The 17574-nt window shown below is 44.0% G+C and overlaps 1 protein-coding gene across 1 annotated transcript in view; it reads left to right on the top strand.

Moving 5' to 3' along the window:
- Positions 1 to 3399: 3399 nt before the first annotated feature.
- The window catches only part of LOC308280690 (uncharacterized protein), a gene marked incomplete at both ends in the record, with an annotated part of 56799 nt that continues 42624 nt past the window's right edge, over positions 3400 to 17574 (top strand). Inside the window, 5 exons of the mRNA XM_080755010.1 lie at positions 3400 to 3555; positions 4421 to 4548; positions 9062 to 9170; positions 9729 to 9880; positions 15970 to 16149. Of these exons, the coding sequence (XP_080611136.1) occupies positions 3400 to 3555; positions 4421 to 4548; positions 9062 to 9170; positions 9729 to 9880; positions 15970 to 16149 (725 nt within the window). The remainder of the gene's footprint in view (positions 3556 to 4420; positions 4549 to 9061; positions 9171 to 9728; positions 9881 to 15969; positions 16150 to 17574) is intronic.

The raw sequence follows: 17574 nt of genomic DNA, 5'->3' as shown, positions 1-17574 counted from the left end.
TAAATAATAGGCCTATTGATTGATTGGATATTGATTTTACAGGGGTCCCAGAAATAGAAATACCATTAAAGCCAGTATTTGTACTTCTAGCACTGATGATTTTAAAGCAGGGGTCTTCAAAGTGTTCAAGGCCAAGGAGCCTTAGTGGAGTGAAAGATGAAGCAGGGACCCCCACAACCTGTTCATAGATTGATTGATTGATTGATTGAATGCTTTATTAGAAGTTTGCATAGGAAAATGTACAGATTCATGACGGTACAGTTCACTGGTACAAGGTCTACTAAAAGGAGATCCATGAAAAGACTAAGCTTATTTCAACAGGAAACCATTTAAGTATCTCATATAACATTGAATGACAGACAAATAGAACACAGTACTATGCAGTAGATATGTAAAGAAAAGTGGGGAAAAAAGAAAAGAAAACAGTAAATCTAAACAAACAGTAAGTATATACAAGGAATATACAGTAAATCTAAACAAACAGTAAGTCTATACAAGGAATATACAAGTATACAAGTATATACAAGGAAGGGGCAGGGAGGGTAGGGTTGGGCTAGGTTTTTTACCAGTTGCGAACGGCTGCTGCCTGTAAGTGGTTATTCAGGGCAATTTTAAAGGATGCTAGTGATCCACACTCCTTTATGGCCTTCGGTAAGGCATTCCACATTTTTGATAGATTCCATATAGGCCTAGTTTCATCGTTTGACAGCCCAATCATCAGTGTATTTTGGATTCATGTCAATTTGTGTTTTCAGATATTTAACTTGAACCGTCAATCCTTAATGAACTTGACCTTTCACTCTGTACTTAGTCCGCTCTTTTTCTCCTCTACACCAAAGCTCTTTGCCAAAAATAGCAGATCTACAAGCTTGTAGATCTGCTATTTTCGATGAAAGTTCTCTGAATATGGACACTAGGGTTCAAGTGGTTAATATACAAAAGGAGAACACAACAAGTTCCTATCGCACAAAGATTTGGAGGACCCCCTGTAGTAACTCTGAGGACCCCCTGTAGTAACTCTGAGGACCCCCTGTTGAAGACCCCCGTTTTAAATCATTTAAGACATATTCCACGTTATTGCTTTAACTATTATTGTATGCTTTAACTATCGGTGCCGCGCTGCAAGCTTGCAGATCTGCTATTTTTCAGTAGCTAAAGTGTAAAATAATTCCAGGTCTTAATGGCTTTTAATTTGGGGGTCCTTGACATTTTGAGAAGGCACTGGTAGGCCTTTAATCAGCCTGACTCGGCCAGGATTTGTACCAAGATTAGTAGCACCAATGTTTCTTAAAGCAGAAGTCTTCAACAGGGGGTCCGGGACCCATAGGGGGTCCCCAGAGTTACTACAGGGGGTCCTCCAAATCTTTGAGTGATTGAAACTTTTTTCTTCTTTTTCATATTAACCACTTGAACCCTAGTACCGGAGTACCCATACCGGAGAACTTTAGCCAAAAAGTGCAGATCAACAAGCTCACAGTGAGCTTGTAGATCGGCTATTTTCGGGCAAAGAGGTTTGGTGTGGAGGAGAAAAAGAGCAGACTTAAGTACAGAGTGAAAGGTCAAGTGTATTGACGGTTCAAATGGTTAAATATCTGAAAACACACATTTATATGAATCCAAAATACACTGATGATTGTATTGTCAAACAATGAAACTATATGATATCTATAAAAAAAAATAGTGGGGGTCCCTGCTTCATCTCTCTCTCGACTAAGGGGTCCTTGGCCTGAAAACATTGAAGAACTCTGTTTTAAAGCATTAACATGTCCAGTCACAGACAGACAGACAGCCAGGAGGCTACAGTTGATATGACTATCAGACAGACAGACAGACAGACAGACAGACAGACAGACAGACAGACAGACAGACAGACAGACAGTCCGTCCATATGACTATCAGCAGGTTCAGGTTAGTCACAGATGTTTTCCCAGGAGAGTTAGGACGCATCGGGTGTGGAACGGATGTCACAACCTCACACACAATACACACTCTGGTTTCTATTATCTTCACTGTGTGTGTGTGTGTGTGTGTGTGTGTGTGTGTGTGTGTGTGTGTGTGTGTGTGTGTGTGTGTGTGTGTGTGTGTGTGTGTGTGTGTGTGTGTGTGTGTGTGTGTGTGTGTGTGTGTGTGTGTGTGTGTGTGTGTGTGTGTGTGTGTGTGTGTGTCTGTCTCGATAATGGCCATAAGCTAGTTGTGATGCCCAAGCTAAGGCATTGGCAAACTGAACAGAAACATTTACATCAACATTAATACCAAATGCATAGAAATAGTCATCCAAACTCATTGGGTCTTATGATCAAAATTATACCCATTTCCTGTCAGTCTACTGTCCTATCGTATAAAGCAGGGGTTTTCAAAGTGACGGGGCACCCTGGGGTGCCATGATGCCAGTCCAGGGGTGCCGCGAGATAATTATTTGGAATTCATCAATGTCACTTCCCTATGCTTAGTAAAACAGACCTGATTTGCACTACTTGATGAGTTCTTTTTCCATCTACCAAAACTGTCTTTTTGGAGCTGTGGAACACAAGCTCCCAATAGACAGGTATGTCCGTGGGTATGTGGGTGGGTGGCTGGCTGGGTGGCTGGCTGGGTGGCTGGCCGTGTCCGTAGTCTGGCAATACCTTGAGTGGCCACACACAACACACTAGTTAAAGGAGGGGCGCTGTTTTGTGCAGGCCAGGCACACTCACCACTCACTCATAGGAACAGTTTACAGTTCACACACACACACACACACACACACACACACACACACACACACACACACACACACACACACACACACACACACACACATAATTTATAGATCTAGAACACATAGAATTTATATATAGAACACTTAGAATTCATAGATCTAAAACACAGAATCAAAAGCATAGATCTGGAACTGCTCAAATTCACAGCTCCACTTCGAACGAGGTTTGATTTTTTCAGTCAGTTCTGATGGAAACAGATATTTCTCCGTGATTATGTAAGATTCTAAAAATGAACTCAGGGGTGCCGTGGATGAAAAAGTTATTTACAGTGGTGCCCTGAGACTATTTTTGACTGTATAAGTGTATAATGCATTGTGGCCCTCTGGAGCGAGTGAAAATATATTGGCCTTCTCCATCATCACAGTTGCCCACCCCTGGTCTAAATGGCCAGTTACTCCTTTTTCTTGTAGTTTTTGTTACCTTGTAGGTGTGAAAAACTAAAGAATCGTGATAAGATTGTGTATCCTGATACAGCTTGGGAAATATCATGCTATATTTTTCCATATCGCCCACCCCTATATTATGTCTGCGTACAGATATATTGATGACCCCTATCTATATCTTCTTTTTTAGTCTCTGCAGAACATTTAACTGCTTAGCTTCTAGTGAGTGAAAAATAAAATAAAACCTGGCTCCTCAGGACACCATGGGGAGGCTGAACAGCATCCACGCTTTCCACGACGACGTCACTCGGACCTGGCCGTCGCTGAGACGCCCTCCCCGGACACCCGCCACTCGGACGCCGGGCACCACTACTGCACCTACTCACCTAAAGGTCTGCTGGCTGTACCTCGAGGTGAGTTAGACCACTATACTGCACCTACTCACCTAAAGGTCTGATTGTACCTCGAGATGAGTTGACCACTATACTGCACCTACTCACCTAAAGGTCTGCTGGCTGTACCTCGAGGTGTAGAGCTGGGATCGGGCCCATTTTTTCTGTCCGTTCCGGACCCGTGTCCGACAGTTTTTTGTCCGACCCGAATCGACGTCCGAGCATTAATCATTAAAATGCGTCCGACCCGCGCAGAGTTGTCTCCATGGCTGCAGCATTAGCGCGAGCAGCGCACACACACACACACACACACACACACACACACACACACACTCACAGTGCCACACACACAGCAAGGAGTTGCACGCTGCATGCATCATCAGAGAGAGTGCATGATGCATGTCATAGGTAGGCAGAGGCTATATCAAAAATATGTCCGACCCGAATCGACGTCCGACAATTAATCATGAAAATGCGTCCAACCCGGCCTGGAGCTCGTCGGGCTTGTCGGGCCCCACGGGCTTTCGGTCGGGTATCCCAGCTCTATCGAGGTGAGCAGACCACTATACTGCACCTACTCACCTAAAGGTCTGATTGTACCTCGAGATGAGTAGACCACTATACTGCACCTACTCACCTAAAGGTCTGCTGGCTGTACCTCGAGGTGAGTTAGACCACTATACTGCACCTACTCACCTAAAGGTCTGCTGGCTGTACCTCGAGGTGAGCAGCGCTTAACACATTTAGACTGGGAAGGCATATTCTGTGTCATTTTGGGTTTTAACCACATTATTTTATGCTTTAATTATTGAAAAACATAGATACAGATATGATATGATATGGGTTCTTGTAAGGTGTATCTCTCCTGACGTGGCGTGCGTTGCAGGTCAGTCCAGGACGTCGGCCCGCTCCACCCCCTCCCAGTATGAAGAGGCCTGGCAGGAGGGGACCTCCAAGACCACCATCAGAGCTGAGAACGAGGTGGAGGCCATGAGGGAGGCTAACAACTACAAGGTATTGTAACCATGGTAACCAAGGTACTCTAACCATGACAACCAAGGTACAGTCTGCTCACTTGGAGAAGTGGGCAGACTGGGCACCTGGACAACTGGCCACCAGAACCATCTGGGCACTAGGGACATGTGGGCGCTTGGAGAAGTGGGCACTTAAGCCTCGATCAGAGTCTGCGGTGAAGAGCTATCCACCGCAAATTAATAAGTGAAGGCCATCATAGTCCGTCACGGTGGAGTCCTATTCACCGTGACTGACTGGTCTAGATCGACCAATCAGTGAACGGGGTGAAGAGCCTATCTGTCTGAAAGTAAAAACAGAGAGATGTGTCGGGACTCGCGGTGGAAAGCTCTTCACCGCGAGGAATGATGTAACGTTGTAGTATTATGACTCAAAAAGACTACACCGCGGTGGATAGCCTTCCACCATCCACCGCGGAGCCGACTCTGATCAAGGCTTTAGGGAGACATCGGGCGCGCTAGGGACATGTGGCCTCTAAGGATATATGGGCACAGGGCTCCAGGGTGCGACCTATTAGGTTGCATATGAGATCTAATTTCATAAAGTGCGAGTTAAAATTTAACCAGGTCGCGCTGGTGCGACCTGAAATAAAAGGGGGGGGGGGGGGGGAAGAAAAAAGAAATCCTCAATCGAGGATCGCCTGACGCCTCTCTCTCTCGCTCCGTCTGTCTCTCTCCCTGGCTGCCTGCCTGCAGAGCCTATGCTCTGCCCCTCCCCTTCTCTCTCTTTTACACCCTCCAGAAAAGCGCGATTATGCGATCGCAGAATTTCCCGCAATAATCAATAAATGCCGCTGATTATGCGGGGGCTCGCATGATTTCACAATCCCCGCATATTCACCGCATATTTCGCATATTTCCGCGGAAAATATGCGAAATATGCGGGCATCGCTTGATTTCACAATCCCCGCACTTTTTCGCATAAAAGTATAGTCATGCTTCACCGTTCAATCACGTTCAGACACAAAACAGAAGCAAAACAATGATGCGCTGAGAAACACGTGGCTCGTCCTCTCTCTCTCTCTGTGTGTGTGTGTGTGTGTGTGTGTGTGTGTGTGTGTGTGTGTGTGTGTGTGTGTGTGTGTGTGTGTGTGTGTGTGTGTGTGTGTGTGTGTGTGTGTGTGTGTGTGTGTGTGTGTGTGTGTGTGTGTGTGTGTGTGTGTGTGTGTGTGCCGCGCGATTGCGTGCACGCTGCACCGTGAGAACTGCAGGCAGACAGAGAGAGAGATGCAGGCATAATGTAGGCTATACGGTATGAGCGTTGGCCCTCGCCAACGTGACGCTAGAATAACACACTCTTCCTCGGTCCTCAAACTTCAAGAAACGACAAATTAAAGTTTTTCCTACTTGTTTTGAGGTCTCCATTGTACTCCGTTTGAAACGTTGTGTCGTTGCCGTTCAAAGCAAACGAGCACCTCTCCGAAAAAAAGTAGCACGCAGTATTCCATGGATGGATAGGAACAGCAATTGAATGCATAACATTTTAATCCCTTAAATCCCTTTAGAGAGAGCAAAACCACATAAATAAACCAGAGTTTTGCTTTAGCAGTGAGCTGTATCCTTAGCAATCGCATAGGCCATAGGGTAATTATTTTTGCCTTGATGTAGCCCATTAAGGTAATTAAATTGCAGATATTTGACAGAGGTTTGCTTTTTTGCCTTGAAAATAATGAAAGGCAGTCAAAAAAGTCTGTTTTGCATTTCTCAATTCACTCAAGGACCCTTAAATTCGTGTTTTGACTACTTTGATGACTACTTAGTGATGTTGTGAGCTTGTAGATTGTCTATTTCCAAATAGCCAGTGTACTGTATATTAAAGTGGTTTAATTAATAGTTATCAATTTTTATTATAATATGTATATATACTGTACAGTACATAGGCTATAAATATGTTTTTTAAGTTCCCGCATATTTCGCATAATTTCGCATTTAATCGCAACTTTCACAAGTTCCCGCATATTTCGCATAGTTTCGCATTGTCATCGCATAAATTCACACAAAAACCCCGCATAATTCACTGCATAATCAAGGATTTTTGCCCGCAAAATCAAGGATTTTAGCCCGCATAATCAAGGATTTTTGCCCGCGTTTTTCTGGAGGGTCTACTCTTTCACTCACATACACACACAGTACTACACACACCCTCTAGCGTCGGTCCGGTGGTGGGTCACACACGCAGACAGACAGACACTCTCACTCACGCTCGCTCTCTCTCTCTCTCTCTCTCTCTCTCTCTCTCTCTCTCTCTCTCTCGCTCTCTCTCTCTCTCTCTCTCTCTCTCTCTCTCTCTCTCTCTCTCGCTCACATTGTATAGATATCACATATATACTAACCTTTCTTTGTATAACCAGGCTTTTTTCTGTTGTCATCTCGAACTGGATAATCTATAATCCACAGGTTGTTTGTTTGCTATTAGATTAGCTATTGATCAGCAATCGCTCCACCGTTACGTTAAAACGGCTGTGGCTCGTTAAGTTCCTCAGTGCCCAAAATGCGCTTCTCACTTCATAGCCAATTAGCTCAAATGAACGGCAGCTGTAAACTGTTCTGTGTGTGTGTGTGTGTGTGTGTGTGTGTGTGTGTGTGTGTGTGTGTGTGTGTGTGTGTGTGTGTGTGTGTGTGTGTGTGTGTGTGTGTGTGTGTGTGTGTGTGTGTGTGTGTGTGTGTGTGTGTGTGTGTGTGTGTGTGTCCAAGTGAACGTTTTCTGTTGATATCAAGCAGCTTACTTCCCAGTATCTCACTCTAAAACCATAAGGACAATTTCATTTTTCCATCCTGCATGAAAGCAGGCCTATTGCATTTAGTCTACGTTGTGCAAGTTGCCTTTGTTAGCCGAGATATTTGTAAATCTTTCTTGAATTAATGTCTTTAGTTTGCAAATATTAACTTGAAGCAAAAATACATAAAAACTAGGCTACAGCTTTTTTTTTTTTTACTTATCATGAGACATATTGTTATCGGGGTATTCAACAACATTATATTGAATATCAAAGGCTTTCCTAATATCACACAGCCTTAGTGCTGACCTATTTTTATTGCTGCTCATGCAGAGAAACCTAAAGTTCAGATTAAAATATTTAGCAAATATCAAGTTTGGGTCATTGTCAATCTTTACATCAAGGCAAATTGAAATGGCTTATGGTATGGAAATGAACACAACTGTCATCAGTATAATAAGGCTATGTATTAATACCACGCTAATACGCTAGACAAAGAAAAATATGGTGCTACCTCATTTCTGATGGTGCTACCTAATTAAAACGTAGGTGGCACCAGTGCTACCTGTGAAAAAGTTAGTCTGGAGCCCTGTATTGGCACGAGGGACCTTGACAACGGGGGTTGTTCAATTCGGAAGATTTTACACTCGAGTCGCGTCCTGACTTGCCTACGTAGTTGGTGACGTTTGGAAATACGAGTCGAATAAGAGTAAGAGACCTTGGCCAGACTGAGAAGCAAAGTGAGAAAAGAAAGTCAGCCGAACGTAACGAATCAGTCTGGATTCCAGGCTATGTCTTTGATTGATTGATTGAAGACTTTATTAGAAGTTTGCATAGAAAAAGGTACAGTTTCATGACGGTACAGTTCACTGGTACAAGGTCAACTAAAAGGAGATCCTAGAAAAGACTAGGCTTATTTCCATAGGAAACCATTGAAGTATCTCATATAACATTGAACGACAGACGGATAGAACACATTACTATGCAGTAGATATAGTAAAAAAAAAAAAAGTAGAAAAAATAAAATAAACAGTGCAAAAAATATATACAGTAGGTAAGAAGGGTCAGGGGAGGCTGGGCTAGGTTTGTTATTGCCTTTTTTACCAAAGTGGGTGCCGTGGCACCCTAGGGTGCCGTGATGCCAGTCCAGGGGTGCCTCAGAATACTTTGATAATAATTTGGAATTCATCAATATCACTTCACTATGCTTAGTAAAACAGACCTGATTAGCTCTACAGCCAACTCTCATCTCACCAAAAACTAGCAGATCTACAAGCTCACAACACGCGACGTTGTTGCGTTGTGAGCTTGTAGATCGTCTATTTTTGGTGAACACCCCCCCCCCCCCACAGAATGGGAGGCTCTCTCCATTCCTAACCCGACATGTCGCCACTCCGAAATTGACTTCTTATTGTCGGAGTGGCGACACTCCCATGGGGGTTCGGTTTAGGGTTAGGGTTAGAGATAGGGTTAGTGTCGGAATGGAGACATGTCGGAAAGGAGACATGTCGGAGTGGAGAGATGCACCCCCCCAGAATAGGGGTGCAGGGGTTCAAGTGGTTAAATGCCAAGTATGCATTTATTTCCAGTCAGTTCTGAAACAGATATTTCTCTGTGACATAGCCTACCGCATCAAAGATGTGCATATTTACGTAATATGATGTAAGATTCTAAAAAGTGTAATTTATGGGATGAAAACGTTTTTGACAGGGGTGCCCTGAGTCTAAAAACAGTTTGAAAAGCCCTGCTCTAAACGCGTGAACTTTGTTCTCCTCCCAGTTTGGCTTCAGGAAGTGGAAAGGTCATGTGACTGAGAGACCCATGGAGAACCGCTCGGCCGTGGTCAAAGAGCTCTACTGTGACCTGAACACCGTCAAGCCTCAGACAGGTCTGTCTGCTCTCTGTATTACTGTGAACACTGAATCCTCAGGCAGATCCGTCTGCCCTCTTTCTGTATTACTCTTTTGTGTTGCTTAATTATGACGTGTACACATTTTTTGTGCTTTTACCCCTCAGGCCGAGTACACATTTCAGTAGTCAGTTTTTTCTGAAATCTTGCTATGAAAGCCAAAGGTGTAAAATAGTTTTGGTATTGTGTTTCCAGCTGCTACATAGGCTGAGTAATATGTTTTCCAGAGAAATAGTGGGTTATTTTCAAATGACTTTAGAGATACTGTGTACCGCATTGCGTGATTTAGGCCAAAATCTGTAGTACTGTCCAAAAATGTGTTTTGCAAAAATGGGCCTCATGGTGGCGCTTGAAGAGGGGCATGTGAGAAATCGACGGACTGACAGACAGCCGGTGTAGCTTTTCATAGTAACTTGCGACCTGGCAGTCGCAATTATTCATTCAATAATTTGCCTGTCCAGGTTAATTAATATGAAATCCATAATGTTTGTGTGCAGGTTACAGTAGTTCATATGAGTCCATAATGTTTCCATCCAGGTTCTGTGGTGTCCTTTGGGAACGTGGTCTATGTGTTAATGTTTGGATGGTGGGTCTCTCTGGTCTACCTGCTGCTCTGTCCTCTGATGTTCCTGAGCATCTGTGGAGCTCCTTATGGTAACAACCTTTATCTTATCTTTATGTTCCTTATGGTAACAACCTTTATCTTATCTTTAACAACCTTCACCTTAACTTTATTTTCCTTATGGTACAGGGCACACGAGTGGGTGGTGGTGACAAAAGCCGCTCCGCGCTCCAGAAGGCTCTTGTCCCACTCTTACCAGGCCGCTCCACTCCCCGCCGCTCCTTCACTCAACTTGATTTTCGCATCTCTCGCTCCGCGCTCGCTCCACGCTCCGCTCAGGGTCGTCAATCAGAGTCAAAAAAGTAGTTTGCTACCATGTCCGAAACACTTTCTCCTTAGCCAGTGTGTTCCCAACACAAATGGCTGCGGTAACGTAAGCCTCGGCTTTGATGGAGACTTGGAGAGCTGTCCACTCGCCACTGTTTTGTTGGAAACATGCGGCGCGCGGCCCCAACAGGATCGGCTCGGAGTGGAGGAGGGTCTGCGCTCAGACCCATTATAAAAGTCGCTCGCTCACGCTCAACTAAAAAACGGCTCGCTCCGTTCCCCGCACCGCTCGCGCTCCACTCCGCTCGTATGCCCTGTTATGGTAGTCTCGCGTAGCCAGACAACTATTCCACAATTTCTGAATGCTATATAGAGTCTGGAACGGCAGCTCCCGAACGGTGAGTATCAGAAGTAGCCACTGCTGCACTGAACTGTAGTCCCACTGGAAACTTAACAGAAGCACACTCGCACAGACAGAGTCATTCGAGCAGCATATTCTTGTTATGCATGTATAGTTTTAGAAAACGTTTGTAAACATCATGGATGTAACACCAATAACACCAGAGAAAGATACTGAAAGAAGACATAACGCTTCCAGTAGGACATGTTATTGCTACTGCACCAAGGGAGCAGTTGCGTCACATCCTCTTTATCTCGCACTCATCGTTTCTATTTCCATTTGCCAGACTGTATGCCGGGAGCATTTGCCCAAATCGCAGAGGCAACAGTCTGGCCTCGCGAGACTAGAGTTATGGTAACAACCTTAACCTTACCTTTTAACCACTTAAAGGTAGGGTAAGTGATTTAATTTAATTCAAATGTTCTGTTAGTACTGGTTACTAATAGATCAGTGGTTCTCAAAGTGGATTCCAGGGACTCTGTGGGTTCCTTTATGGGGGTCTAAATGGACCCATACAAGTCTGTAACTCTTGCATTCCATTTGTACACTGTCAGAGTTAATGGGAGACCTTGAAATTAGAGAGTTTGAGAAACACTGCTATAGAGTGTTTGGTCCACATTTGGACTTCAGCCTTATCTCGAGTGAGGAGAAAGAAGCAGTTTCAAAAACCGTTGGGTGACAAGTTCTCCTCCGAACAGGAAAGAGTGGGGCCTTCCTCCAATCATGGTCGAGTGGCGGCGGGCCTATACATCAAGGCCTGCCCCCACTTGATCATGATTGGAGGAAGGCTCCCGCCTGTCACCTTCATGAAAACTGAAACTTTAGTGAGATCACTTACCCTACCTTTAAACCCTATTTCTCCCAGAGGGATTTCCAACAATATTCATATATAAACTATTGTAATCCATCAAGGAAACATTTGATTTCCCACAGCGATACCCTATGGTTGACCAGTGTCCCTCAGGGCTCTATGCGAGTGTCTCTTCTGTTTTGGCTCTACATTAAATGTCTTTGCTGAAAATAGCAGAGCTCACAACACCTTGGCTTTTAGGCTTCGTAAACAAGCCTGAAAGGCTTTGTTTGAAAATGTATGATTATGAAAATATCTCAAAAGATTTCGATCAGGCGATGAAAGCTGATTGCAAGCATGCTTTTTCCTCCTTTTCCTTTCCCAGGTAAATTGTGTTGGAAGTTGACCTTTTACTTTATATGGCCGTTTGGGAAGTCCATACAAAAGGTAAGATCATAGACATCATCAATTGATTGATTGAATATTTTATTAGACAAAAATGTAGTACAGTACAAGTACAGTTAAAACACCCTGCCTAAATTAAGTCGTTTTACAGTCTTGTTTATGTCGGAGGTCTTTGGTGTTCAATTCATGGACTAATCATAATCCATGATTGAATGGATTATGTTAGGATGTCGCAGCTATGATTATCCATGGACTAATCTTAATCATAACTGTGTCACCCTAACTACACAGTGTGGATTGGTCTATTGATGGTCTAATAAACTACACAGTATTAGTTTGATTCCCCCCCCCCCCCCCCCCCATGCATGATACAGTTTGTGTCTGAGCTTGTAGATCTACTACTTTTGATATTTTGAATGTAAAAAGTAACAGTTCTGGACATGAGTTATCCACTGGACAGAAAAGATGTGCACTTTGATTATTATTATTATTTATTTTGTATATTATTATATATATTATTTTGAATTCCATTTAGTTTCAGTCTAATCTGAAATGTTTTAGTTTAACCCTAGTCTAGTTTTAGTTAGCCTAGTAGAGCCGGGCCACTTCTAAGGACTAGAGGGCCGATACACTTTGTGCTGGAATCCAACGCCGGCTCCCAATTGGTTCACCAACTAATGTGGTTCACTAATAGCCTGATCTCAGACTCAGCTCACGCAGTAGTCTGAACCTGTGCCCTATTATAAGCAGAGATGGGAAGTAACGAAGTACAAATACTTCGTTACTGTAACGAAGTACATTTTTCAGTACTTTGTACTTTACTGAGTAATTATTTTTCTGAGTACTTTTTACTTTTATCTGTTACATTTTAACACAAGTATCTGTACTTTTACTTCGCTACATTTTCAAAACAGGCTCGCTACTTTGGTTTTATACCGGTATGTTAATGTTGCGCCGATGCGTGGCAGATCAAACAAAATGATTAGAGCGCTTGATCATCATGCATACAGGCTGCGATGACGCTCTGCTGCTGGCCAGAGTGAGAGATTCACTCTGTGTCAAGTAGGCAAGGGAGGGCAAGCACCGGTCTATTTACTTCCTGTAAGTAGACTAACAAATAAAACTAATCATATAGGCTACATAATAGCCTCATACCTTGTGCTCTTATTTTGAAATCCGCGGTTTTCAGAGTCTGGTTTAATTCTACCATCATGACAATGCTGTGTAAACCATTCATCTCGTCGTGGCTTTCAAACATGTCAACACGATTCACGTGGATTCTATAACTCTGGATTATGAACACACGACTTTGGCCATAATGCCCACGCGTTGGAAATGCGTTCTTTTTGAAGCTCCGAAGTTTAGGTGAGTCAGTGGCAGTGCTTTTTAACTCATGCTGGATAAAGTGTAGCCTTGAAACGGGCAAGCTAGATAAAGTAGTAATTCTGTCAAGTTGTGTGGAAAAAATGGTCTGCAGTCTGCACAACTGTAGCTTCGGTCATCTTTGCCTCGCAAAAGCCTTTTGCGTGTGTGTGTGTGTGTGTGTGTGTGTGCGCGGCATGCGCACGCGTGCCCTCATGCGCTTGCATGCATGCGTGTGTTTGAATTGATTGATTGAATACTTGATTAATCAATCAATACAATACAATTCAATCAATCAATCAATAGCAGTTCGCATAGCAAAAGCACGACTACAGTATGGCTTATTTACATTGGGGTCCAGTGACAGACATGCAAAACATCTTACAGTAACAGTCAGAAATCTGTCTGTCTGTGGATGTGAGATGTATTATAATTATAATTGAACAATGAAAACAACATTTTTATTAGGAAACCTTATCTGTATTTTAACACCAGTCATAATGGTGTAGGACTACTTGGTGGTCAATTGACATTTAGATTTCAAATCATAGACGTGTTTGGTGGGGATCTTTTAATTTTAATATCCTTCAAATTCTAGAAATATACGGTAAAAATACTTTTACTTTTACTTTAAAAGTACTTTTCAAAGCACATACTTTTTACTTTTTACTTGAGTAATTATTTGGAATGAGTACTTTTACTTTTACCAAAGTCGTTGTTTTCACAAGTACTTTTACTTTTACTTAAGTACAGAATGTGAGTACTTTTCCCATCTCTGATTATAAGTGATTTACGGGGGAGGGACCTTTTTGCGAGCGTGCACGCGCGCATCCGTGCGCGAGTGATCGAGACGTACGGTGATCGAGACGCACGGTGGACGCGACGCAAGGTCGCGGAGTGTGTGTGTGTGATTGTGTGTATGTCTCTGTCTGTGCCAGTGACAGAACTGCGACCAGAAACATGTAATCAACATAAACAGCTTGGTGAAATCAGCGCGTGCGCGTGTGTGTGCCTTCCTCAGCCTGCCTGTGTGTGTGAACTTCGTTTGAATCGTTTCAACTGCTGCGCGGATTGAATATTCGTTAGACCCACCCCCACCCGCGCTCATTGGAGTAGCCGAAAATAAAAACCGATTCCTGTACTAAGCTCCAGACCAGAGAAAGAGTCCACTCTGAGAGTGGGCGGGGTCTATGGTCTGGAAGCAGGCTAGTTCACTAACCCTTATGTGCCACGAGTCGCGCTGCAACGTGTTGTGAGCTTGTGAACCTAGTCTCAGGAACCCAGCGGTTTGTTTCAAAGGAAAACATATAAAAGCCTGGGTAAGCCCCCCCCCCCCCCTGGAACTGTGATTCCTAGACGAAACACCTGGGAAGCTTGGAGGTCGTCTATTTTCGATTGTTTCCACCAAAAGGCCCTTTTTGAAATGTCAGCCCCTGCCTCTCTAACATTCTCTGCACAACATTGAGGATGTGGCACCAGGAACTCATGAATTCCATCGGGCTGGAGAGGTTGACATGTATTGTATATAGTTATAGTTGGAGGTAGACGTGAGTGATTTTGAGCAACTTTGGGGGATGTATGTGGGTGCCATGGAGACAGCTACCTAAATGTAATAACAACATATGGATAAGAAAGGGAAGAAAAATTGGAAGAAAAACATATTATATATTTTATTATTGCGACCGTAGGTCGCACTTACTATCAAAACCGGCACAAACTGTCAGTCTGTCTGTCTGTCTGTCCGTCTGTCTGTCACACCTCACACGTCACACTATTGCCCTGCTCATATCTCCGCAACCGTTGCCCCGATCCATGCCAAATTTTGCACACACGCTCCTTGCCTGCCAAACTACAACCCCCAGGTCCCTGGGGGACCCCCAGATGTAAAAAATGACCAAATGTGCAAAAATGACCAAATGACCACCCCAACGGGGCTGCTCACGGGGAATTCCCGGGGACCACCGACTCCTGGTGCTCCAGAACGGATGCAGAAGTGGTGGCGCCCCCAGTGGAGGACCCCCTCCACTGCAGCTCACATAAAATGCCGTAACTCGGGCTAGGAGGGTCCGGGAGAGCCGGGGCCGGTACCTATTCGTCCGCCAAGGCAACGCGGACACCCCACCCCTCATTTCTCACATGGCCCTGTTCTAGCGCCACCATGAGGCCGATTTTTAAAACACATTTTTGGACACTGCTCCTACAGTTTTTGCCCTAAAATCACGCAAATCGCTACACAGTATGTCTACACTCATCCCATCACCATGAATCTGTCCCATATAACGCCACCTTCAGGCCGATTTTTAAAAACACATTTTTGGACACTGCTCCTACAGATTTTGCCCTAAAATCACGAAAATCACTACACAGCATGTCTACACTCATGTCATCAACATGGATCAGGAAGATTTTGGAAAAACAAATTTGTGCCCTATTTGTGGAGATAAGCGACCTACGGTCGCCCCCGTTGGGGTGGTCATTTGGTCATTTTTGCACATTTGGTCATTTTTTACATCTGGGGGTCCCCCAGGGACCTGGGGGTTGTAGTTTGGCAGGCAAGGAGCGTGTGTGCAAAATTTGGCATGGATCGGGGCAACGGTTGCGGAGATATGAGCAGGGCAATAGTGTGACGTGTGAGGTGTGACAGACAGACGGACAGACAGACAGACAGACTGACAGTTTGTGCCGGTTTTGATAGTAAGTGTGTGTGTGTGTGTGTGTGTGTGTGTGTGTGTGTGTGTGTGTGTGTGTGTGTGTGTGTGTGTGTGTGTGTGTGTGTGTGTGTGTGTGTGTGTGTGTGTGTGTGTGTGTGTGTGTGTGTGTGTGTGTGTGTGTGTGTGTGTGTGTGTGTGAATATGAGTGAATGTATACAGTACATGTATTGTATGTTTATTGTATGTAAAAAAAGAAACATTCTCTGCACGTCCCTGGACAGGAGGTCCCAACCAGTGGTTCCCTCCAAGAGGAGGAAGAGGAGGACACAGAGGACAGAGAGGACCTGGACAGAGTGAAGGACTCCACCCCCGTCTCTGTGTCCTCACCTGTCCCTCTGGATGTCCCTGTCGTCATCCCCGTCCCCCCACCACCCCAGGACAAGAAGACCTCCCATCACTGGGTGAGAGAAGAACCAACAAGATGTGAATAATATGCTTTTCCCAGAACAGCTTAAGAAATGGATGCTGTCAGTTCTCTATACAGAGATTAACCTTTACTGGTCCCTGGCTGGAGGAAACTAGCCTGGGTGCCAGGCTGTTCGCTCCGTTCTGCGACTTGTTTTGTCTTTCCGCTTCACAGTCTGGAAAGCCTCGTATCTCCAAGGGGAGGTGGGACATAGAACGCGGCTTTCCAGCCACCGCGGCTTCCGATTGGTCTGTGGTGCAGGGCGGGACAGATACATCAGTGTGTATTGGCTGGCTGATGACGTAGCTACCCTAACCCTACTCTGATTCGTTGGAACAACATCCAATCAGCAACGACCTCGCTACGTCGCAACGGACGTTCAGAAATACGAGTCAACTGAATCATTTCCAGACTGTGAAGCGGAGAGACGAAACAAATCGCGGAACGGCACCCAGGCTAGGAGGAAGGTGTTAGGATGCGGTTCAGGTTAAGGGTAATACTTTCATCATCACCTTTCCCTGGGAAAAGTAACTTTACCTCCCCTTTTGGCCTCCTGAAAGATTCGTTTTGGTGAAAAACAGTGAGTGATCCACATTTTTTAAGGGATGGTTTCAGGGCATTCCACTCTTTGGTGGCAGTGCAGTGGAAAGAGAATTTACCCATGTTTGTTTTATAGTTCACTTGAACCATTTCTTTAAAGGGGAGAACCACCCATTCTCAACATTGAACTATGTCATTAATATACCTTAGAGTAGTGTTTCTCAATCTTTTTTTTACTTGAGTACCCCCTATTGCTGATTTTTGTATCCAAGTACCCCCTTTACCCGACAACATTTTCCCAACTGCAATTAAAATCATAACTAGCGGTATATGATAAGAATATAACATCACAAAAGATAAAAAAGGGAGTGAGACTTTCAACACAGTGGCCAAAACATTTCAGTCCAGTTTTCATGTCAATAACTTATCTTTATATTACAAAAGAGTAAGTGATCTACTTCCGGGTCATGTATCGCTAACTTAAATACCAAACCACTTGGCCAAGATGTACTACATATGTACTAAATATAGCTTAAAAATTCAAACACCCATGTCACCTTTGCAAGATGTCGTTTCCAAACCTCTGTATACAGTTGTATTCGTTATTACCCTCATATTTTGCCTCTGTATAAAATAGCCTCAAGTCGACCCGGAAACAGTTAGCCAAATAGCTAATAGTTAGCTCACAACTTTCCACTTTTCTCTTTCACCTCAATGGCAGTAACATCCGTACCACTTCATCGCATCACCAATACCTTTTTTTTTTTTTTTTCTCAAAAAACTTTTTTTTCCTCAAAAAACATTTTTTTCTCAACAAACTTTTTTTTTCAAAACTTTTTTTTTTACCCATATTTGGCCATTACACACACCACACTGCCGC

The sequence above is a fragment of the Nannobrachium achirus genome (genome assembly GCF_963921795.1).
Source record: "Nannobrachium achirus genome assembly, contig: SCAFFOLD_318, whole genome shotgun sequence".
NCBI classification, from domain to species: domain Eukaryota; kingdom Metazoa; phylum Chordata; class Actinopteri; order Myctophiformes; family Myctophidae; genus Nannobrachium; species Nannobrachium achirus.
The sequence above is the reverse complement of the archived record's forward strand: the minus strand, read 5'-3'. Positions and strand labels throughout refer to the sequence as shown.